Source organism: Erpetoichthys calabaricus, chromosome 7 (genome assembly GCF_900747795.2).
Source record: "Erpetoichthys calabaricus chromosome 7, fErpCal1.3, whole genome shotgun sequence".
In the NCBI taxonomy this organism is placed as follows: domain Eukaryota; kingdom Metazoa; phylum Chordata; class Cladistia; order Polypteriformes; family Polypteridae; genus Erpetoichthys; species Erpetoichthys calabaricus.
This window is the reverse complement of record NC_041400.2, coordinates 39,559,801-39,584,181: the sequence shown is the minus strand read 5'-3', so window position 1 is coordinate 39,584,181 and position 24,381 is coordinate 39,559,801. Positions and strand designations below refer to the sequence as shown.

Below are 24,381 nucleotides of genomic sequence, written 5' to 3'. Positions count from 1 at the left end.
ACACAAAAGGGCCACACAGTTCAGGCCAGAGTTTACAGTCTGTGTCTTGGAGTTCTGTAACACCAGCACTGCCCAATGAATCATCGTGTCACCTCTTAAAACCTACAATATTTAAAACTGGACATCCGGCTTACAATTCCGATATATGTTTAAACAAGCATATTTTAAAATTCTTCTTCTTACTAGCATACAATGCATGTGTGTCTTCACTTTCACAGGGAGACCTGAAACTTGCCAGTCCATAATCTGTTATCTTTAGAACAAAGCGGCTGTCGACAACACAGTTTGATGACTTCAGATTGCCGTGAAATCCAATGTAGCTGTTGTGCAAAAAGGTCATCCCCTAGAAAATGAAGGGAAAAGAACAAAATCAACAGGTGCTTCATTTTAATTACACAAAGTACTATCAAAAAACTTACTGTTACAAACAACCTAACATTAGTATCTTTCTCAATTGACATTTTATGAGGATCCAATCTAAAAAGCTTCAAATCTGATATTGCCATTTATCTCAATAATGGACAAACTTGTTGGTAAACCTCCATGAAAGAAGAAGAACCCACAATTGTCTCTGAAATAACTCGAAGCTGGCCAAAAACATGGCACCCATTATTGTTTATTTTATATTTAACAAATATAAAATCAGACCTAGCTTTTGAGTTTTGATTCAACAGAACACTCCAAATGATAACACAGATGAAGATGGCATGGACAAAAATGATGGGAGCCTTAAGCTAATATTTAGAGGCAGTCACTGCAAACAAGTGATTCCTGGAGCTCTCAATGAGACCTCTGAGACCCACTCGTCCTGAGCAAACTACCTCACTGGGTCAGGTTTGAAAGAGGGGCCTTCTACAGACGACATGTTTCAGTTCTTTCTATAGATGTTTGATTGAGTTCAAGTCAGGGCTCATAGAAGGCCACTGCATAATATGCCACTGTTTTGTTCTCAGCCATTCCTGGGTGCTTTCAGTAGTGTGTTTTGGCTCATTATCCTGTTCGAGGATCCATAACCTGTGACTGAGACAGGGCTTTCTGACAGTGGGCAGTACGTTTTGCTCTAGAATGTCTTGATAGTCTTGAGACTTCATTGTTCCCTACACAGACTCAAGGCACCTTGTGCCAAACGCAACACAGAAGCCCCAAAACATAAGTGAACCTCCTCCATGTTTCACAGCAGATTGGTTGTTGTTTTCTTTGAAAGCTTTTCGTCTGTGTACATATACCTTATGTGACTATCCATAACGTCCCAGTTTTGTCTCATCTGTCTTAAAGACATTCTCCCAGAAGCATTGTGGCTTCTCAATATGCATTTTAGCATATTGCAGTCTGACTTTTTTATGTTTTTCTTTCAACAGTTGCGTCCTCCTTCTTCCATTGAGCCTACTGTCACTCAATAATTGACAGATGGTGCGATCAGACACTGATGGACCTTGACTTTGAAATTCAGCTTGTATCTCTTTGGAAGTTATGCTTGGCTTGTAGTCTACAATTCTCATTATCCTTCTGCTCATTCTGGGGTCAAATTTCCTCTTGCAGCCAAGTTCAGGAAAGTTGGCAAAAGTTCTGTGGAGCTTAAACTTCTTAATAATATTTGCAACTATAGTCACAGAAACATCAAGCTGCGTGGAGATTGTTTTAACAGCCTTTGCCTTTAATATACATGTCTATAATGTTCTTTATAATCTCCTCAAATAACTCTCTCCTTTGCTTTCTCTGGTCCATGCATGTTCAGTGTGGAATACACGATAATACCAGACAGCAGAGTGATGACTTTTCTCCATTTGATTTGGCTGAATGATTGATTGCACATTGATCTTTTCTAGAGGTACCAACAAATGTGTCCAGGCCATTTTAGAACATCTTTGTGGAATAAGCAGTACTTGATCTCTTTTCACACTTGCTTTGCTTTACTTGACGACATATCAAAGGTATACAAGTACAGTATACACAAGACAACTGCTTTTCATTTAATCACTTTTCAGGAGGCACACAGCACTTTTTCAATGAGCTTGTAAGGATACCAACAAATTTGTTCATGTCTTGGAAATAAGTTCAACATATAAAACAAGGATAACTTGAAGTCCTTTTCTGTTAGACGTTCATTCCAACAAAGTGTCAGAAGCACAGAAGCCAACCTCATTGTTTCATATGCTTGAAGGTGGCCTGTACACTTAGACTTTACTTTTCTCACCCTAAGCAAAACTTCAGAGCAAAGAAATGTTCCCCAGTTAACCAAATGAAAGCTAAGTCAAGATCTGAATAATGGATTGTCTGTTTAAAATGTATCCTAAGACCAAAGAGTCTGCAGCATATAGAATTGACCTTAATACAAATATTCCAATACTTTTTACAGAAAAAAATATGACAGTCAAAGAGCTGTAATAAAATATTTATTTTCTACTGACACTCCACACCCATCATTCAGATTGTTTGGTGTTTTCAAGGAGGAGTGATCTTCATCAAGCAATCCCAGCAGAAAGAAGCAGTATTGCACAGACCAAGCAATGGCACCCAGTGTACTTTAAACTTGTGTTTTTTTCACAAACGTGTGTGCCGATGGTCAGTTCTTAGACAAAGAGAATGTGAGTCTTCCAACTTGTGTAGTAAGGATTAAAGTTGCAGGTAGTAGTTACTGATATAATAGTTGAAATCTCCTACTAGATCAGGTACAAATAAGCAATCAATCATCAAAGACAAAGTTAACTGAAGACATACTGTACCAGAACTTGTTTCCAAAATAATTAAAGGCCCTGCTGCATTGACCGATGCAAGTAACGTATTGCCTTTTTTAATGCAGCCATCCCAGTAATCAAGATTTAGCTTAGCTAGTGCCCCATCCTAACTACTTGCTTGCCAAACCCACAGTATCTCTGCCAACTGTGGATCAGTAATCCTTGTTTATGCTGCTTCTTTTTAACATGGAATGTCAATATTTTGCCAGAAAAAAATCATCATTTTTACGAGATTCTCAATGTTTACTTTTATTTCATTTTTTTTGATGTGATTTAAACATTTTGAAGCTATTGTATATTTATTTTGGGCTGCAAAAGCTACAAAATTGCATTTCATAATAAAAATGTGTTCCCAGTGTGACAAAAATCTGTCTTGATTTCTTATCATTTTACTTGCCCTTTGCAAACATCTATTACCATATCTTTTTCATAAATATTTATTTGTTTCCTCTAAGATATCATGTTTCTTCGGTGCACTATACATTTAGAGATGCATCTTTTTGTGTTTCCGGAAAGCTCTTCACAAGGTATGTACAGGTCAGCTCAGCAGAAGCTTCTTTACATGTCCTTTCTGTAAACTCCATTCAACCATTTTGGAGACCTCTTGTCCGAAACTGGATCATAGGAAGCCAGAACCTGTAAACTCTTCACTAAAATCCATCAGAATATTTGGATCACAAAGCACTTTAAATGGAGAACCGTTGGAATGTTTAACCAATTAGAATGCTGGATGTGATGTTTTGGTTGCTTCCCTGAGTAGGTCAGCACTACAGAATCAAAAGGCCAGGGCACAGGGTTTGATCAGGTCCATCTCCGCCTATTTGACTCAGTGCTCAACCATGTAATGTCGATGAGTAACGCCCTTACAATTATTATGTGCTTCATATGACATACTGTACTTGATTATGTATAAGATGGTATTTCATGCAAGATCATTTTGTTTTTTCATCAAGTGGTTCAGGACTTCCATATGAAGTAGTCAGTCTAACTAATGATAGAAAGAAAGAAAAGATGGGTGGGATATGAGAGGCACCCTGTGGATTTTTGGTTCACTTCACTTTATTCAGCAAGACATGGGGGGAATTAGATCTGGTCTGACTCTGTTATGTATCAGTGTGAAATTTATGTATATTTTTTGTTGCTTTTATTAATTTTGAGTTATTGCTTTTCACATATTTATGTTATTCTGCTGGGTTCAACTGTACTTCATTAACTGTTGTGCGGGTCCATGTAAATGTGCTTATGTTCCTTTCCTTTGTAGGTGGAGCCCCTGAGGTGGAGCCACAGTGACATCAAGACTCCTTAGGCCTCACTTTGGCTATATAAGTCTGCTGAGAAGGCTCAGGAATTGGACATCATTCATTTAGAGTGAAGTTTTTTAAAGAATTCTATATGTCTTTTTCAGTTTAGTTCTATTCTTTTTTCTGCTCTTTTTTGTCTTATTTTTCTGGATTGTGTTTTGGGAATTGTTCATTATGGATTGTCTTTCTAGGAAATCCCTTTTGACTCTTTTTGCCCTTTTGCTTATTTTGGTTAAATAAATCTTCCTTTTATAAAGATTTCTTATTTGCCCTTTTTATACAAGTCAAAGGTTTACGGTCATCCCACCTCTTGTGGGGCTTTTGTAATAAATTTGTAACACTTTTAAGTTTATTTTTGAGGCTTAAATCCCTTTTGGGACCATGTGGCCCAAGGCAGGCCACTAAAGTTATGATTAAGCCCACTGGGGTGAGGCCTTTCTCAGGTAGTCAAAGGAGGCCTGGCCTGGCCAGTTGAAGCTGTTTGGAGACCTCACATCCTTTTTGTCCTATGGAAGACTTCAGATCATAACAGACTCCATGCCTTAGATGTGTGGTTCTTCCTTGAAGCAGAATAGTAATTGCTATGTGATCTGTAGTCTACAATGTACACTTTGTTTTATCAATTTATATAGGAAGGGAGAGAAGGTAATTTTTTCCTATAGGTAAGTAGATTCACCACGAACCAAGGAGGGATAGGGCATTTTCAATATTTTCAAAAACCTTTAACTCGATTTTGTTGATTAGGTTTGTATTAAAAATTTACACGCATATCTTTCACCCATGCCGATGCTGCTTACCCAAGCAATAATTCCACCGAAACAGGAATCAGTTCCTGCTCAATACAATACTAGCACAATGTAGACATTGGTAAACACACATTAAATTAACTCTAATAGCAAAACAGAAGAAGACCTTACGGGATGCCAGCTACAATTGCAAAACTTTAAAATCGAGTGTTTTCAACAGTGTTATCAACAGGTATGACTGACAGCAACACAATTATTTAACAATAGTACAATTAAAACATGTCCCTTTTATGTGGAAAGTGTTTAATTTTGTCGGGATTGATGCGGGCTCCAGTTCTGACTGATTTGTTTGGTTTTCAATTTCTTCTTCTCTTTTGTAAAAAGACAATATGTTTAACAAAAGCATGGTTTACAGAAAAATAGAAGAATATAGATAATGCTTATTTTCTTAAAATGTAATAATGATAGGGGGGCATCCTTCTAGGTTCTTATAAGTGTGTTTCACTTTTACTTATCACGTTTGAGCCTTTGAAAGAATGTATTTTTCTCTAAATGACTCTAAATTCTCTAAATTAATAAAAAACCTCTCAGTGCCCGGAAGAGACTTACTCAGGTGGCCGACCATCATGGCTTAACCACTGGAATGCATTGTGCAGGTGATGGAGTGGTACCTGGTTTCACTCCAATACAGACCAACACAGTTCAATCTTGGTTTCAATGGAGCAGAGAATCCTTTTTCTCATATTCTGAGAGTCCTTTTCTCAAACTCCAAGCAGGCCTCCATGTATTGTCTGGCAGCTCTGCCATAAAGCCCAGATTATCGGAGTGTTGCAGTGGTGTTGTGGTCCTTTTTGAAGTTTCCCTCATCTCCACACAGTTTCTCTAGAGCTCTGCCATAGTGACCATCTGGTTTCTTTGTTTAACTCTATTACCAAGGCCCTTATCCCCAGTTGCTAAGTTGTGTAAAGGCTTCTTTCCATTTAAAAATTATGGAAGCCACTGGGCTCTGGGGAGCCTTCAATGCTGCAAGACATTTTTTGTTGCCTTTCCCAGATCTGTGCCTAGACATAATCTTTTCTCGAAGCTCTGCAGACAATGCTTTCAATCTCATGACTTGGTGTTTGCTCTGATACACATTGTCAATTGTGGACTTTCTATAGACAGGTGTGTACCTTTCCTAACCATGTCCTATCAGTTGAACTGACCACAGGCGGACTCCAAAAAAGATGCAGAAAACGTCTCCATGATGATCCATAGAATGTGATGGGCCTGTGTCAAATTTCAAGTGTCATAGCAAATGGTCGGAACACCTGTGACAGTTTTTGATTTTGAATAGTTTGCAGTACTAGGGTGTTGTACCGTGTTAGCCATTATGCATGTAGAGAAAAGCCAAGCAAAATGACACCTTTTTATTGGCTAACTAAGACGATTACAATATGCAAGCTTTCGAGGCAACTCAGGCCCTTCTTCAGGCAAGATGTAATCTTTATAGTTTAGTAATAGTTTGCAGATATTTCTAAAATCATTCTGGGATATTGGGTGTTTGCTTAGAAACAGTTTAAATAATGTTAGCATAAGGTTTGTACATAACAAAATGTGTAAAAAGTGAAAAGGTCTGAATACTTCCTGAAAGCACTGTATATGACCTGAACTGGATCCTCGCTAGAATGTTTATAGGTGGCATAGCATATTCTCATTGAGAAAGGGTGCTGCGACATTTGAGAAGGATGGTTAGTTGAAAAACTGACCAATTTCATGGTTTCTGATGATTTGCTCTCAAGTAAATTATTGTGAAGTATAATATTTACAAAGAAAAAATCTCAACTGAGGATGACAGCTTGAGCAGCATTTCTAACGACCAGAACGCTGTGAGTGAAAACTTGTTCATCGGGTACTGACTTTGCCTGCATATAGGATGTACAAATTGGACTTTTCATGAGGAAGAGTCTTGACTAAATGACATACTAAAAACTGGTTTGAGCCTGGGCTCTAATTTAGACAAATCTCAACCAGATTTTTGACTCTACAGACATCATTGAGACTTTGATTACAAAGAACCTGTCATAGTTATTTTGCAATGTCATTGCATTTTTTTAAAAGATGATGCTTCATCAGAGCTGTAAGAGCCATTTGCTAGTTATTGAAGTCATATTAAATATTTGCCTATATATTAGTGCATAGTCTATGGGAGGTTCTTATAACCCCCACAAGTTGATTTGAATTGGTATATTCTAACTATTTCTTGTCTCTTTGACTATAGATTAGTCGCAGTTAGTTAGTAAGGCATGGAGGGCCTGTGCGTTAACATGCCTTATAGCATAAAAGTTAACATGCTCTATTGAACATGCAGTGCCATACGTTTTTGAGCGTACAGAAGGCGAAATAAAGAATCTTTAAGTGTAGAAACAACTGAAATTTGACAAGAAAAGCTAAGTTTAGAGAAGAGACATTTTGTGTGTAACAACCTTTTTTCTTTATTCTTGTGTGGACTGTTTGCTTTGAATATTCACAAATTCTTATGAAAACAAACTTTTGAACTGAGAGGTTTCTTTCAGCACGAGTTTGACCCGTGCTTGATCCTGCCTTACTCCCCAGCAGCTACAAGAGCCATCACCGTACATGAAGATTTTACAATACTGAAAAATACTGCATTGATTTTTACAAGTTAGTCTATTAGAAACTTCAAGTCCTCACATTACAAAACAAAAATTTTAAAGTTTCTGTGGAAAGTATGACTTCACAAAATAAAATTACTGAGTAAAATGTTTCCATTGATTCTGCTCCCGTGATTCATGCCATTGGCCCAAGGTAAACTGGTTTATTCACACTGAAGCAAAAAATAAAACAGCTGGCTGGAGTAAAGACAAATCTATCATAACTTGAAAAAAATATATTATTCTATTTTTCTATTCTGCAACAATTCAAATAAATCTGCAGAATTCTACAGAAACACACAGTATATTGGTCAACCTATTCTTTTCTAGATTGTTATATTTTAATCACTTGGACCTTTGCAATACATTATCTTGGCAGCACTGATCTTTTATGGCCAATACAATGATCCTTTATGTTCAACAATCAACGGGCTGCCAGATTTCATGCCCAGATTTCTGTAATCCTGCTTAATAATATTAAGTCTTAGAAAGGATTACAAAATAGGAAGCCAGCTTAAAATATTTAATGCTGCTTTTAAGTCTAAAAGGTATTAATTGCTTTCTCCACATCATAGATGAAATAAAAACTATTGCTACCCTTTTTGAACATCTTCAGCACTTTTCTGTTGGAACTGCATCTGCGTTTTTGCATATCCACCTCCACACTCAAATCTGATTTGCATATCTTTCTCGGAACACCTTAACATGCTTACCAGTTTCGATTTAGTTTCTTTTAGAAGTGTGACATCACTTCAAGGATTTTCTATATGTGCTTTAGCAGAAAATCTACCACTCCACGAATGACCATTAGATTTGACTGATGCATTTTCCAAACATATTTAGGCCAATTGGTGTTTCCTTAAAGGGTTCTATGGACTGAACTGAATTTCAATATACTCTATAGAAAATGAATAGTGTTTTATTGGTTAGCATGAATTGTGCAGAAATATTAAAAGTGAAGTGACTTTATAGTAATTCAATATACAGCATCATCACAACACAACAGACACAGGTTTATTTAATAAATCAATGGCAAATAAAAACAACAATAAATATTGAGAAATGTGCAAGAGTAATTACAGAATTACACGTGTCTTGCCTGTGGGGTTATCAAGACTCAGAAGCCGCTCCTCAATACGGTAGAAATAAGGCACCGCTGGTTAGAAAGTGGCCCTAAACCAAGGTGATTGCGCTTTTGTGTGTTACGATGACCTGCGTATGTTTGTTAGTGCTGGCGACAGTGAGTCCCTACGTGGAATACTGAGAGTGACAGGCATTTGGCATCCTTCTTATTCATACTTATATGAAGGGGGTCCTATGTAGAATAGTGCAGGGTGACTGGCATTTGGCATTACCTGAGACTTTGTCTGGACAGGATCTCTATGTATATGTATGTGCATATCTATGTGTGTGTGTGTGTTAATCTTAAAGTGCAGGAGTTCATCAATCTGGTAACACACTTGGTAAATCTCACAAAAAATCCAAGATAATAAAAACTTCTAACTGCTGAACCCCTGTAAACCAGTTTTTGATTTTCAGTTGCTATACAAGCAAGACAATGCAGTGCTTACCTTTACAATGTCGTTAATAAGAGAATATCGAAACATCCAATCCAGATTTATACTTTCATTTTCCAGAATGTCCTAATAAGAAAAATGCTTCTCATTAATAAAAAGTTTACAATCTATTTAGTAAATGTTAAAAAATGTAGATAAGAAAGCAAATCAAAATGAACTCAATCTTAATTACCACTTCATATAAATGTAAATGGACTTTATGATTTTCTGCATTCTTGCATCTTTTTCAATGTGAAAATGATCAAATCATCAACCAAAATGTGAGACTGGATAAAAAGGGACCTGAATTAACCTAACACACATCTTTGGGGATGTGGAAGGGAAAATCAGAGTACCTGGAGGAAAACCCATGTAGGTACCAAGAAAATGAAAAAATTCAACCCAATGGGCAATGCATGGGAATCGAACCCAGGACTCTAAATCCGTGAGACAGTAGTGGTAAGCATGGCACACATATAAGTCCATTATTAATATTTCATACACTCACTGTGCAAATTATTAGGAAGACCTGTTAACCTACTTATCCACTAATCATCCAATCATGTGGTAGTACCAAGTCATGTCAAGTCAAGCTTGGGAGCATGAACTTATACAGTGCGTTGCCGCACCCACCATATGACGAAACAGCTCTGGGTCCCGGTTGGCAACCCTCCAGGCAAACACGTGGTCCAGTCCCACCCTCCGGAAATTACCTTCTATCTGCCGCAGCCATGTGATACATGAGCGACCCCTTGGCCTGGTCCAGCCAATCGGATCCCTAACAATGAGGATCTTACGAGCTGGATCACCCTCTGGGAATCATGGCACATGGCTGTAATGCCGTAACTGACGCTCCTTCACACTGTAGATAATGTGCCTCATTCGGGACTCCATGAGCAACTACTCGTTCAACACAATGCCAAAGCAGTGGTACCCAAGGATTCTCCGGAGAGACACAGTGCCAAAGGAATCCAGTCTTCATCTCTGGTCACTGCATAACGTCCATGTCTCGCAACCATATAACAAGACAGGAAGCACAAGGACTCTAAAGGCTTGGACCTTCGTTCCTTTTGCAAAGACAGATGTCACTGCCAAGGTAAGTAAACCTCCGCAGTCAACACTCTCTCCGCAAACAGACACACTGCTGAAGGCTGTACCTCAGAGGTCATTAAAGACTTGGATCTTGGTATTTATCAGGACACTCGCAAGCCCAGACACTCAGACTTCTCACTCAGTCTCTCGAGAGCCGTGATCAAAGCCTCCATAGCACAATGAAATAAAATCATGAAGATACAGGTCAGCACATCACATAACACCCTGACGTGGATGGGCTACAACAGCAGAAGACCACATCAGGTTCTGCTTTTGTTAGCCAAGTACAGAAACCTAACGCTTCAGTGGACTCAGGCTCACCAAAACTAAACAGCTGAGGACTGAAAAAATATAGCTGATCTGATGAATCTCAAGTTTTGCTGAGACACATGTGCAGCAGAGTCAGAATTTGGTGCTAACAGCATTAATCCATGCATCCAACCTAACACCAATCAATCATAGCCTGAATGCCTATTTGAGTACTATTGCTGACCATGTGCATCTCTTCATGTCCACAGTTGACCCATCTTCTAATGGCTACTTCCAGCATGATAATGCACCATGTCCTAACATTGCCTCAAACTGGTTTAATGAACATGACAAAGAGTCCAATGTTCTTCAGTGGCCTTCCTAGTCACTGGATCTGATTCTAATAGAGCATCTTTGGGATGTGGAAGAATAGGAAATTGTGTAGCTGACAAATCTGCATAAATTGTACTATGCTATCATGTCAACATGGACCAGAATTTCAAAGGAATGTTTTCAACATCTTGTGGAATCCATGCCATGGAAAACTGAGGCTGTTTTGAGAGCAAAAGTAGGCCCTACCCAGTAATGGTATAGTGTTCACAATACTGTAGTTTGCTCAGTGAGTGTGCATCATTTCATTTTGTAACACTAGAATACACAAGGGTTTCATCTGGGTTTCCATACTTCTGTTTTCCATTATAGAGTAATATAAAATTGTATATACAGTACTGTGCAAAAGTTTTAGGCAGGTGTGAAAAAATGCTGTAGACAAAGAATGCTTTCAAAAATGTAAGTGTTAATCATTTATTTTCATCAATCAACAAAATGCAGTGAATGAACAAAAGAGAAATCTAAATCAAATCAATATTTGGTGTGACCACCCTTTGCCTTCAAAACAGCATCAATTCTTCTAGGTACACTTGCACACAGTTTTTGAAGGAACTCTGCTGGTAGGTTGTTCCAGACATCTTGGAGAACTAACCACAGATCTTCTGTGGATGTAAGCTTCCTCACATCCTTCTGTCTCTTCATGTAATCCCAGACACACTCGATGATGTTGAGATCAGGGCTCTGTGGGGGCCATGCCATTACTTCCAGGACTTCTTGTTCTTCTTTATGCTGAAGATAGTTCTTAATGACTTTGGCTATATGTTTGGGGTTGTTGTCCTGCTGCAGAATAAATTTGGGGCCAATCATGCGCCTCCCTGATGGTATTACATGATGGATAAGTATCTGCCTGTATTTCTCAGCATTGAGAACACCATTAATCCTGACCAAATCTCCAAGTCCATTTGCAGAAATGCAGCCCCAAACATTCAAGGAACCTCCACCATGCTTCACTGTTGCCTGCAGACACTCATTATTGTACCGCTCTACAGCCCTTCGACGAACAAACTGCCTTCTGCTACAACCAAATATTTCAAATTTTGACTCATCAGTCCAGAGCACCTGCTGCCATTTTTCTGCACCCCAGTTCCTATGTTTTTGTGCATACTTGAGTCGCTTGGCCTTGTTTCCACGTCGGAGGTATGGCTTTTTTGGCTGCAACTTTTCCATGAAGACCACTTCTGTCCAGACTTCTCTGGACAGTAGATGGGTGTACCTGGGTCCCACTGGTTTCTGCCAGTTCTGAGCTGATGGAACTGCTGGACATCTTCCGATTTCGAAGGTAATAAGCTTGATTTGTCTTTCATCTGCTGCACTAAGTTTCCTTGGCCGACCACTGCGTCTACGATCCTCAACGTTGCCCATTTCTTTGTGCTTCTTCAAAAGAGCTGAACAGCACATTTTGAAACCCCAGTCTGCTTTGAAATCTTTGTCTGGGAAAGACCTTGCTGATGCAGTATAACTACCTTATGTCTTGTTGCTGTGCTCAATCTTGCCATGACATGAAACTCTCTTCCACAACCTCACCTTGGTAGCAGAGTTTGGCTGTTCCTCACCCAGTTTTAAGCCTCCTACTGGTTTTGTTTCAGTTAATGACTGTTTCAACCTACGTGTGACATTGATGATCATTAGCACCTGTTTGGTATAATTGGTTGATCATACACCCGACTATAATCCTACAAAATCCCTGACTTTGTGCAAGTGTACCTATAAGAATTGATGCTGGTTTGAAGGCAAAAGGTAGTAACACCAAATATTGATTTGATTTAGATTTTTCTTTTGTTTGCTCACTTTGCATTTTGTAAATTGATAACAATAAACAATCATTATTTATATTTCTGAAAGCGTTCTTTGTTTACAGCATTTTTTCACACCTGCCTAAAACTTTTGCACAGTACTGTATATATATATATATATATATATATATATATATATATATATATATATATATATATATATATATATATATACTGTATATATATATACTGTATATATATATATATATATATATATATATATATATATATATATATATATATATATATATATATATATAATTTTTTTATTTGATATACTTTATTATTCACCCAAGGGAATCTGTCTTTTCGCATGAGTCTTGGGGGTCAGAGTTCAGGGTCAGCCATTGTACAGCACCCTTGAAGCAATTTTAAGATTATGAGCTTTGCTCAAGGGCCCAACAGAGTAGGATCCTATCTTGCAGTAATGAGATTTGAACCAGCAGCCTTCCAGATGTCAGCACAGATCCTTAGCCTCAGAGACACCACTAATAATTATATTTAATAATTAATTTAATTAATTTAAATCATGTAGTTTGCATGTTCTCCCCATGTCTGCGTGGGTTTCCTCCAGGTACTCCGGTTTCCTCCCACAGTCCAAAGACATGCAGGTTAGGTGCATTGGCGATTCTAAATTGTCCCTAGTGTGTGCTGTGGTGTGTGGGTGTGTGTGTGTGTGCCCTGCGGTGGGTTGGCGCCCTGCCCAGGGTTTGTTTCCTGCCTTGTGCCCTGTGTTGGCTGGGATTGGCACCAGCAGACCAGCGTGACCCTGTAGTTAGGATATAGCAGGTTGGATAATGGATGGATGTAATTTAAATCATAAACTAATTTAATAATTATATTAAATATTGTCACTTCAGCCCCAACACTTCAAAATATGAATCATTAAAATGCTATGAAAACACCTACATTTGCAAAAAAAGTGCCAATTGCTAATACCATGTTTTGAGTTGGACATTTGTGAAGGATTGTAAATGTGGTTAACATATTAGAAATGATCAGTTTAGAGTAACACATCAGTAAAGAATGTTCTTAATCTTTAAATAAACCATCTGGCCAGACAGCCACAATCAACAATAAGATAAATGACCTTAATGCCGATGACTCCACCAGAATGTTTACAGCAGAAATAATTAAACACTGTTGCAAAAGATAGCCATTGGACACAAATCTAATCTAGTCTAGAATGAATGATAATTCAAAAAATGAAATGCTTACAAACTATAAAAATCATTTCTATTACAGGGTAGGGTGCATTTACTTATTGCCTGCAATGCTTGCTGTGCCTTGTGTGCCTCTCTCCATGTGTCTACACAGTACACTGAGCTGAGCAGATGCTTAAGACATCTGTATATTCAACAGTCAAGGTCATAAATGGCCAATATCATTAGTAATTAGGAAATAAAAATAAAATGAGAACCAGCAGCTTACTTTGACATTAAACCTGATAAGAAGCAGACACTTTACAATAAAGTAAGTGCAATATTTTGTAAATAAGTCTGGGGTAAGGATTCAAATGAAAAAGAGGTAAAGTTCAAGAATGGATCCTACTTTTTACTTCATGTTGTTTTAATCGTCAGCACCAACTCTGGACTTGAATGATGCCAATCTGCAGACCCTCACATAGAGTACCATATTAATGTAAGCAGGGGTCAAATTTGAACAGAGGTCTCTGTCATAGTGAAGGGCCTTCTGGTTATGTTTACGTTTTAGGACATATTCAATTTAAATGGCGCAGAACAGAAAATCAGTGGAGGGTTAATTTCAGTCATTTAAGATCAATAATATGGAGAATGACAGAATATACTATTAGAGTTATCCTTCCTATACTCTTTTCCCATGTAAGGTAACCAAGGACAGAGCACCTCTCTTACAGTACTGATGCCACTGAATTCAGTTGTAAACGACACATCAAATGATCTCAATGGGAACACTGAGCCTATTTCTGTGGTGGTCAAGCCTTTAGCTATAGGGCCTATAACTGTGGAACAATTTGTGGATTTGTGTAAGGGATACTCCATTTTGTCTCAGTGTTCAAATCCAGGTGGATTAGAGTTATTCATAAGTCTCTTTGTATTGCAGGTATATTTCTTAGTTAATAGCCAACTATTCTGAAGTGTTAGTGATTCTCCTGCTGTGGTACTTGGTGGCATTGCTAACTTGCCAAGTTTGTGCTCTTGCCTATGAGAAGACTCATCAGTGTGACGAGAACCTTGGATCCAATGGTTATTGTTCCAACAACATATCTTATCTTTTTACTTTACTGTATATTGTGGCAGATTTCAGCTTGGATTTATGATATTTTATAATCCCCATAAGAGGGAGGGTGTCAATCTGATCTGGGTCATAAAATCTGTAACTGACTGTGCACTCCCAGAGGTTTATTTGCCTGTTATACAGTAACTAACAGAAGACTCCCAGAGGTTTTGTTCCTCCAGGTAAGATGTTAACTGGAGTTATTGTTTGCCTTTCTTCCAATGGCATGTTAAATTGGCATGATTTTTGTAACATTTAACCAATGATGTATATATCTAACAGTCCAAAGACATACAGGTTAGGTGGACTGGCGATCCTAAATCGTGCTTGGTGTGTATGTGTGCCCTGCGGTGGGCTGGCACACTGCCCGGGGTTAGTTTCCTGCCTTGCACCCTGTGTTGGCTGGGATTGGCTCCAGCACACCCCCGTGACCCTGTAGTTAGGATATAGCAGGTTGGAAAATGGATGGATGGATGGATGGATGAAAATACTGTAAGGTGTAGTGCTGTACTGTGGTGCATTATAATTGTAAAGTTGTGTTAATGTTCTGGTCCTCTACTTAATAAAGAACCTTATATGAGAATAAATTACATTATATGAGAGAATAAGAAATCTCCCAGTAGAGTGACAGCTGATGACACCTCAGAAGAGCATCTCGACTTCCTCATACACAATTAGCTGTCACTAAAAGGAAGTGGGTTGATTAGTGTCTTCTAATTTGCACCTCTTGGGTTCAATGTATCGTTAGAAAACCCGCAAGTCAATATGTCTTCACCTATCCACCCACCCATGTTCTGAACTCATTTAAAGTTTTAATTTGGGGGAACAAAAGCAAATTCCAACAACGTTAGGTGCAACACAGGACATGAGGACCCAACATGAGGTGCCACTCCATTACAGAGCAGACTCACACTCAGTAATGCCACAGTTGACAATTAAACTAAAACTGTAGTCTTTGGGATATGAGGGGAAACCAAAGTACCCAGAGGAAAAAAAAAACTCAGATACTGGTTGATGATTTGATCTGGAAGTGTGTGAAGCAGCCATACTAACTACTGTACCACCAGGTGTATTTTCAGTTGAAATATTTAAGCAATGAAAGAGTGTAAAGGAGATACTGAAGGCTTCAAGCTTTTGACAAAGTAAATTGTTTTAGATTTTTGTTATACTTGAATTAAAGTACATGAGCAGACAAAAAAGGACTTTGCTGTGGCAGCTCAGAGCACGTGCTACATTAGATTGTGTCCCAGCTCAGTCTTATCATTTCATACCTCTGCATATCTTAGACAATGGAAAATAATGTGAAATGAAGGTTGCTATAAAGTTTGAATGATAACAAGATGCGTGATCTCTTACTCCTTACCTGCAGACTTCCACGAGGACAATATTCAGTCACAATACAGATGTTTGGTGGGTCAATGCAGGCACCGATAAAACGGGTTAAATGGTTGAACTGAACGTCTCGAATCTGAAAAAAGAAAACACAATTGTAAGTTCTTCCTTTATTTTTGATTTTTTAATAAAATGAATGCACTGTATAATGCATTTTTATTTTCATATTCTCAAGCATGTCTATCCACCCATTTTTATGAATTCATTTTTTCTACTGTTGGGATGTGACATGTCACAGCTAGACTAAGGGCACAATGAGACTATACAAGAGACTAGATTTGAATCCTGGCCCTTTCTTTGTTTGTGTGACGCTTATATATTGTCTCTGTGGATTTTTCTTCAACGCTCCTTGACTTGTGTGACTTATGCGTTGCGTTGACTGGCGACTGTAAGTTGGTCCTGTGTAGGTAAGCAGTGGTGCTAATGCATTTAAGACAAGTGATATTATACAAATTAAGTAACAAGCGTCTCTCAGTTAATTAACTTATTATTAAAATATTAATAATAACCATTAGCTTTGTATTTTTAATGCTTAACTACTGGCACTGGTGTATTTTATACACAAATCTCAGTTATTTTTGTCCAACATCCTTTAGCATGAACCTACCGGCGGCATCCGCCATCTATCCTCAGCTTGATGCACTACAAGTTCAGTGTCGTAGTGGTTTCCCTCCAGTGTGCCTCCAGCCAGTTTTAGGAGTGGATGCACAGTCACAAGTTCCATACGGTGCATTTGGTACACTGCGTGGGTACTTATGTACGTACCAGTAACGATAATGATAATGTGCAGTGAATACACTTGACTTGAGCATTCATAGTTTTCATCTTCTTTCTCTGTATGTTTAACATTCATTAGCTCAGAGGTTGATGCACTTGCTGTTTCCTGAGCAGCTCGTCTTTTCTCCACCCTAGTGGCCCGCTTCTTCTCTTCTTTCGTCGGCATCTTTTCACGTTAAAACTGATTAAGTCAGTGTTTGTGTTGTAATTACTTAGTACGTTTTCTTTAATTTTTTACTTAAGCTGGCACTTAAGTCTTCAATCTGCCTCAAGAATGATTTAAGATATGAAGAGGTAGGGGAAGTGACGGCGAAGGTGGTAGGAATGAGAATGGCGCCCATACGCATGTGCTGCACGGCTGCCCTGTTGGCCGCTGCCGAGAGTTGATTTTAAAATAAAATAAAATAAAAATAAAAAGAGGAATAACTCTTAAATAAAGCAGATAGTAGACGTCACGTAGTATATGTGTACCAAATTTCAAGTCAATAGGTCAAACAGTTTGCAAGCTACAGGTGATTTAAAATCCTGGACAGACAAACGAACAGCCACGGTAGCGTATTAAATATAAAGATGACAACGATGAGATGCTCTTCTTCCAAGGACTTTATCTGCAAAGAACATTCAACAACTGAAGTGAAATGTGATACAATTTCAAATCCTGCAGTGGATGAAAGTGTGACCGGTGACAAATGAACACTGGAGAAGTGGATCAGAAAGCCCTAGACTGTGTCATACTATTCAGTAATATGGTATTAAATTACATTAAAAACATTTACAATTTAAAATTATTGCAATATTGTATAGTACAAACTCACAGCGTGCATATATATAGCCATTGTAACACTGGTGCATAAAGTACACCGCATGAGTACTTATGAGATGAGAAATGGTGCGAGTAGTTAAGGATTAAGTAATTATTTTACAATTTTCTTTTTTCTTTTTTTTTTTTAATATTTTTATTTTATTAATTTTCATTGTAATCATTCCATACAAACAGATCAATTTATTACACAACAAGATTGAAGACAAATCAAACCCCACCCCTGAGAAGGAGAGCTTGGCTAAAGGAAAATTTTACAATTTTCTGTCACATACTTAATGTAATTACTTATTTAGAAAAATATTGCCTCTTGTTGATGTGGAATTGTCTTTGTGCTGGAAGCCTGTTGGGTGTGTGTGCATGTACCACATGCACTCTCCAGTTTAACGAAGTTCATCACCCATAATAAAACGAGTGTTGTTGACTGTGTGTTATTGTTTATTTTGTTTTATTTTTGTGCATTTGCACCTCTGGTTAAAATTTATTATCATTGAGGGTGATGCAATGCAGCACATGCCAGGGAAAAGAGGTAAGAAAACTCCAGTACCATTTGCTCCCCTTAAAGGAATTCATTTTGTAGGAAAGATGCCAGCAGACTGATGTTCCTGTTTAAAAGAAGTGCAGAATTCTGGTGCAAAACGTACAGGTGTGTATGCAGAAGATTGTTTTGTCAAATGTTTATTGGCCTTACAGATAATGCTGCAACCAGACATGCAGTGTGCAGTTCTAGTCATGCAGTGTGTGCTGTCTGAATATTCCTTCCCTGTTATTGTGGTTTGTTCTAAGCTTAAGGTGTTGCTGCTTCAAATTAGGCAGTTCACAACCAAAAGATTTTCCAGAGAATCAGTTGATTGTGAGGATGTTGCTTTTTACATAAGTGTTCATCAGAATCAGAATTCATTTCATTGGCCAAGTACACTAATGCGTACTAGAAATGTGTCTTGATAGTATTGGTGCAACATACAAGGACAACACAGAACACAAAAGATAAATATAAAAAGATGCTCAATACAAAAAATTAAGAGATAACGTAGGATTAAAATGTCTAGTGTGCAGGTATATATACTGTAGATACTGAGTAGAAGCTCAGACCTGATTAGTAAGAATAGCTGCACGTGGAAAAGAACTGTTTAGACGACATGTTGTTTTAGCTTTCACTGCACAAAGATGTTTGCTGGAGGGAAATCTTTGGAACAGCTGGGTGAGTCAAATCAGCGATGATATTTCCAGCCCTCTTCCTCACTCTGGACTCATACAGGACTTGAATGTGTGATAAGTTACAGCCTATGATCCTTTCACGTTACAGACTGGCCTTAGCCTGAACAGAGGAGCACCAAACCAGACAGTCATAGATGAGGTCAGATTGGACTCGGTGATTGGTGTGTAGAACTGACTCAATATTACTTAAGGGAGATTGAATTTTGCCAGCTGACGCACAAAGAACATTCTTTGTTGGCCTTTATTAATAATGCATGTGATGTTCTTGTCCCACTTAAGGTTTTGTGACAGCCCAATCATGAGAAACTTAAATGATTCTGTCATCCCAACGGCTGAGCCCTTCATGGCAAGAGGTAGGTGAGCAGGTGTCTGTTTCCTGAAATCTGTGATAATCTCCTGAGTCCAGATTATAAAGACTGCACCACAATGTGAGATGTTTCACCTGTTGTTTGTATTTGGATTTGTCATTGTTTGAAATGAGGCCTATTAGTGTTATGTCATCTGCAAATTTAGGAAGTTTGACAGATGTATCACTAGAGGTATTGTCATGTCTCAGGGTATCACAGTGATCTGATGCTAATTGAGACAAACCAGTGTGGCAGACAGCAGGGGGTCTTACCTGTTTGGGATGCCCTTCTGAGGAGAGGACTGGGGGAGAGGACATGTTAGCATCAGTACCTCCTCTGAGACACAAGCCCCCCTGGTTTGTATCGGGGCCACAGGCTTGGAGCTTAGAAGCTCAACCCTGCTGTGGCCCATGGCCACCGACAGGGGGCACCTGGACAGCTCTGGAGCCTTGGTCTGCAGTACTTCCGCCACACCCGGGAGTGCTGCCAGAAGATGACCAAAGCACTTCCGGGTGCAGTATAAAAGAGTTTGGTGCGCCAGAGTCAGGAGGTGGGTTTGTGCACTGTGTTGTGCTGAGGACTGAGAAAAAATAATAAACGTGTGTGTTTTTGGGACTTCTGAGTCTGAATGTCTATCTGTGTCGAAAGGCTGATTCTCCACACCAGGTAAGAGAATTCCATTGCCCTTAACCTGCAATTGCTGAGCGCTTTGAGTAGTGAGAAAAGTGCTTTATAAAGGCAAAGAATTATTATTACTATTATTGCTTGGTTCATTTTTATTTTTGTGACGTGAGAGTTCTGTGAAATTGCATGTTACTCTTGTTAATACCAAAAGAGGGACACATGTTTTTAGTAAGACAGGTTTATATAAACTTTAGTGAAGTCTGCACACGTATATGTAGAAAAAACTCTGGTATGGCCCCATCAGAATTTTTATGCCAAAAACATTTCTGCAAATAAGTAAGTCAGTCTGATTCCTGCTGTTTACTAGATGCTGCCAGGGGAGGGTCCGTCACCCTTACCCTAAAATTGGATTAAGTGGGTTAGACAACTGAGGAATGAACAATAAATATTCTACATTACTATTGACTGTGTCACTAAAGTAACCGTGTTACACATTGCATATTTTTGAAATATAGCACTTACATGTTTTAGTTCAAACAGCACTTGTCTGGTCAGTTCAATCCTTTTTTTATTTACGTGCTTGATTGCAACAAGATTACCCTGAAATGAAATAAAAGAAGATCAAGTCCGTATAGAGCATCAGCAGCTTGACTGCATTATAATGAAGTTTCACTCAATGGCTAAAAAGAATCAATGGCTCAGTTGTACAAACAATAAATAATATTTTCATTTTGTAAAGATTCTGCATTGCAGGTAGAATATAATGGCTTACAAACTGACATCAAAGGGACATAAGAGCAACAGATCAATGATGTGAAAAAAATAAGCCATAAAAGAATAAATGAGCGCTCCTTTACTGAAAGCGCAGCCTGCTTCCCTGGAAAGGAGGCACCACAAGTCGGTAAAAATGCTGATGCACAAAGGAGTTTCAGTTATATATATATATATATATATAAATATATATGTGTGTGTGTGTGTGTTTGAAAACAGGAGCCAGTGCTTTTTAAATTCTATAGAGGTTTTATGAAAAGGAGCAGACAGAATGTACGTGAGGAGCACAGTCAAGAATAAGTCAGAAAGTTTGACAAATTCAAGTATGTAAGCTTCCTTCAACAAATGCAATGCATACTGACACCCAGTTATGAAATAATTACATAAGGTGTAAAAAGTAAGTCTAAACCCAATTCTAAACTGATCAAGATACAAGTGACTGAAGGGTGAAATTAAGCCAAGGCTTCTGAACCGTACTATAGACATTTCTCCCAGCAGGCTGTTAGGGTTGCATCTGATTCTTATCCTTCGGCCCTCTTTTGTTTTCAAACCACTGGAAGTGTGTGCACATCTTTCATGGTTTAATCTTCACCATACAATTCATGTTCTTCTTGATGACCGTTAAAATATGTGGAGAAATTACTACATTTTAATTTAAACAGCAAAGTCTGAGCATTTGCTAAAGATCCTATGAGAAGATTTATCTTTCCTGGCCAAGAATGGGCAATTATCATATGTCTTCTGAAAACTGCCTTTATATGAAAACCTGAATCCTCCTCTGAAATGTGGAAAAACTTTGGGTTATTCAGTCCATGAGACAATTTACTAACCATGCCTTGATTAAAATATTCAAATAATATTTCCCTAGGTGCGAAGTGTTATCGATGACAGTATCTCCTAAATTAAATACCAAAGTGACCAAATGTTGCATGGAACAGGTAGTAATAAACATATATGTATTCCCTTTACAGGGTATTTTTCTACATTGAAAAATATTCATTAATTCTTAATGTTAATGTCTTTATAAAGCCAACAGTAACTGGACGACAAGCTTTTACTGAGCTCAGAAGGTCTTGTTTTGATACGGGGCAGAGGAAGCTCACGGTGCCTGGTACGTGTGTTTAGTTGCAGACAACTCCTAATTATTTCCAATTGAGAAAGCTGATTTTTCACTCATCGTCAAAAGTGTTTCAATGATCTCATATGTTTCCAGATAATAATCACGTTAGACCATTATACTGTAATTCAACGGCAGCTCAGAGAGCTGAAGCATAGGCAATGCTCCCAACATATCAGGTGACATAAATTTATGAATGTAGTGGAGTGTAAAATGAGTGATAGTACTGAATAATGCAATGGATTTACTGAAAATAAGATAGACAGAACAGGACACCATGGCCAGGTGGAAGAAGGTCATGAAAATAACATGGGAAAGACAAGAACCAAGGAGTGTCCACCAGCATAGTCCAGTAAAGGCAAAGAAACAGGCACACAACTGCAGTTAAACAAACGTAAAAGGTTCAATTTATAGTCAAAAGCCACAAGGTGAAAGTAAAGGCAAATGAGATAAGTTGACCAAAACTGAAACTAGGAATATAGCTTGTTTAATTTCAAGAATTATTGCAATATTTAGGTGGAAGTTAAGTTATGTCTATCACATTTGTAATTAAACCAAGATGAAATTATGCACAAGGCAAATCATCCTAGTTGTTGTATGACTAGGTTAGTATTTACCAACAAATATCTCTTGTGTTTTGGTAAATTGAGAAGCTGACTCTTAAACTTCTTCTATGCAGTTGATTTCATGTCACAACTCATGTCGCTAAGCATTAGACTATTAAAACAACGGAGATGAGAACAGGCCTTTCAGCCAAACCAGCTCGTCCATCCTATTCACCTGGATTGCCTAAAATAACATCAGGTCGAGAGTTAAAGGTCATTAAAGTCCTGCTCTCCTCCACAATACTTCATAATTTATTCCATGTGCCCATGGGTCTTCGTGGGGAGAAAAAATGTCTAACATTTGGGCAAAATCTGCCTGTAACATGTTTCTAGCAGTGTCTCTGTGTTCTTGTTGAAAAGGGAAAGTTGTATTGTTTGTAAAATATCTTACCTTAAAGTAGCCAGTTTTGGCGAAAAGCTGGTATTTCCCATGTGCGGTTATCAGGGAGGCATAGCTGGATCCTCTCTACAAATAAGCAGAAACAGGAGTTAAAGATAATATTTTGACCAAACGTGCCTGGCTTTAGAATAAAGGAGAAAGTGTAATACACATTTCGCTCAGATTGAATTTGTCATGAGTATCCTGTTTAATACAATTTTGACCATTTGTCCTGCTTAACATCTTCAAAATATCAAAACATTTTAAGGGAACCTGGCTTTTTCGCAGCTACATTTTAGTTCTACTTATAATAGACTATGGATGCATAGAATTACTATATTCTTCATGGATTTGAAGCCATTATTATCTTCTAATTTTCTTTGCTTCCTTTACCCGTTTTTCTGTGGTGGCATTTTGTGCCACCATCACCTGATCAAAGCACTGTGCAGTCACCTGTGATATTTGAATGAAAGCAAATACCCATCTGCATCGAATCCTCTAGGACAAAGCATAAAAATAATAATGAACTACGTAAGTACATTTCTTTTTGGTAGAATAACCTGTTAGGGGTGGGTGATCTTTTGGCCTTGAATTTGTGCAGATTCTTCTTTTCTACAGTTTATCTGGAGGTTTTTTTTTTCTGCCATCTTCAGCCATCTGACCTTATCATTGGACTCATCTTTATTAACTTAAAAAACAATTCTATATATAAGGACTACTTTTCTATTAGTTATATATCTATTGTCACACACATGCGCATTGGGGACAGCTTAAAGGCCGTGGTGGTGGCAATTCCTTCCCAATGCACAAAGTGGCGCTGTTTACTAACGTGCCTCTCTTTGCAGACCAGATGACTGACAACCTGACCACCTCTGACATCACTTCCTGTGCCCATCCACCTGGACTCGCCTCTTCCTGCCCGGCCTGTATTTAACAGGAAGTGCTGTCATCTTGGGCAGTCTACTTGTATCTATAGAGAGGTCTCTTTTGCTGAAAAGTACTGAAAAGTAAAAGTGTGGTGCAGTCAGTCTTCTTTAAATAAATAATTGAAAAAATATTACATAAAAATGAGTGCTTAGTGGGAATTAAAATCAATCTGATAAATAAATAAATCCAGCAAGGGTTAATACCAAGGATACAATCACAGATTTGAAATCAGGTTTATTTCTTCTCTGTTCCATGAGCCTCAGTGCGTTTTTCTCTTAGTTGTCTCCCACAGCTCACCCATCGGGTCTCTGAAGTGGGGCAGAGACCCCAGCAAGTGCAGTCTACTACACTATCTGTGGTTTTTTTGAGCTTTTCATTGTGCGGTACACATTTGAGAGGGGTTCCTACCTTGACGTTAATATCTGTTATACACTACAGGGAATGATTGAGGTCTTCATCTGTTAAAACAGCATTTTATTTTTACTACAGCTACTGACCCACCAGTTGAGAAACATTGGTCTGAGCCATGTGCAGAATCAAGTTAAAAGGCAAATAAAATGTTATGTTAGCTCATAAAAACTGTTAAATATAAATCAAGGGATGCTACTGCATGTTTAGAGTATATAATGCAC

General features: G+C 38.2%; 1 protein-coding gene across 1 annotated transcript in view; it reads right to left on the bottom strand.

Moving 5' to 3' along the window:
• Positions 1 to 24,381, bottom strand: part of npr2 (natriuretic peptide receptor 2) — a 200,743-nt gene that overhangs the window by 38,863 nt on the left and 137,499 nt on the right. The window contains exons 9-13 of the mRNA XM_028804819.2: positions 22,835 to 22,909; positions 20,473 to 20,550; positions 16,136 to 16,240; positions 9,008 to 9,079; positions 184 to 343 (exon numbers count right to left, since the gene is read on the bottom strand). Coding sequence (XP_028660652.1) covers positions 184 to 343; positions 9,008 to 9,079; positions 16,136 to 16,240; positions 20,473 to 20,550; positions 22,835 to 22,909 — 490 coding nt within the window. The remainder of the gene's footprint in view (positions 1 to 183; positions 344 to 9,007; positions 9,080 to 16,135; positions 16,241 to 20,472; positions 20,551 to 22,834; positions 22,910 to 24,381) is intronic.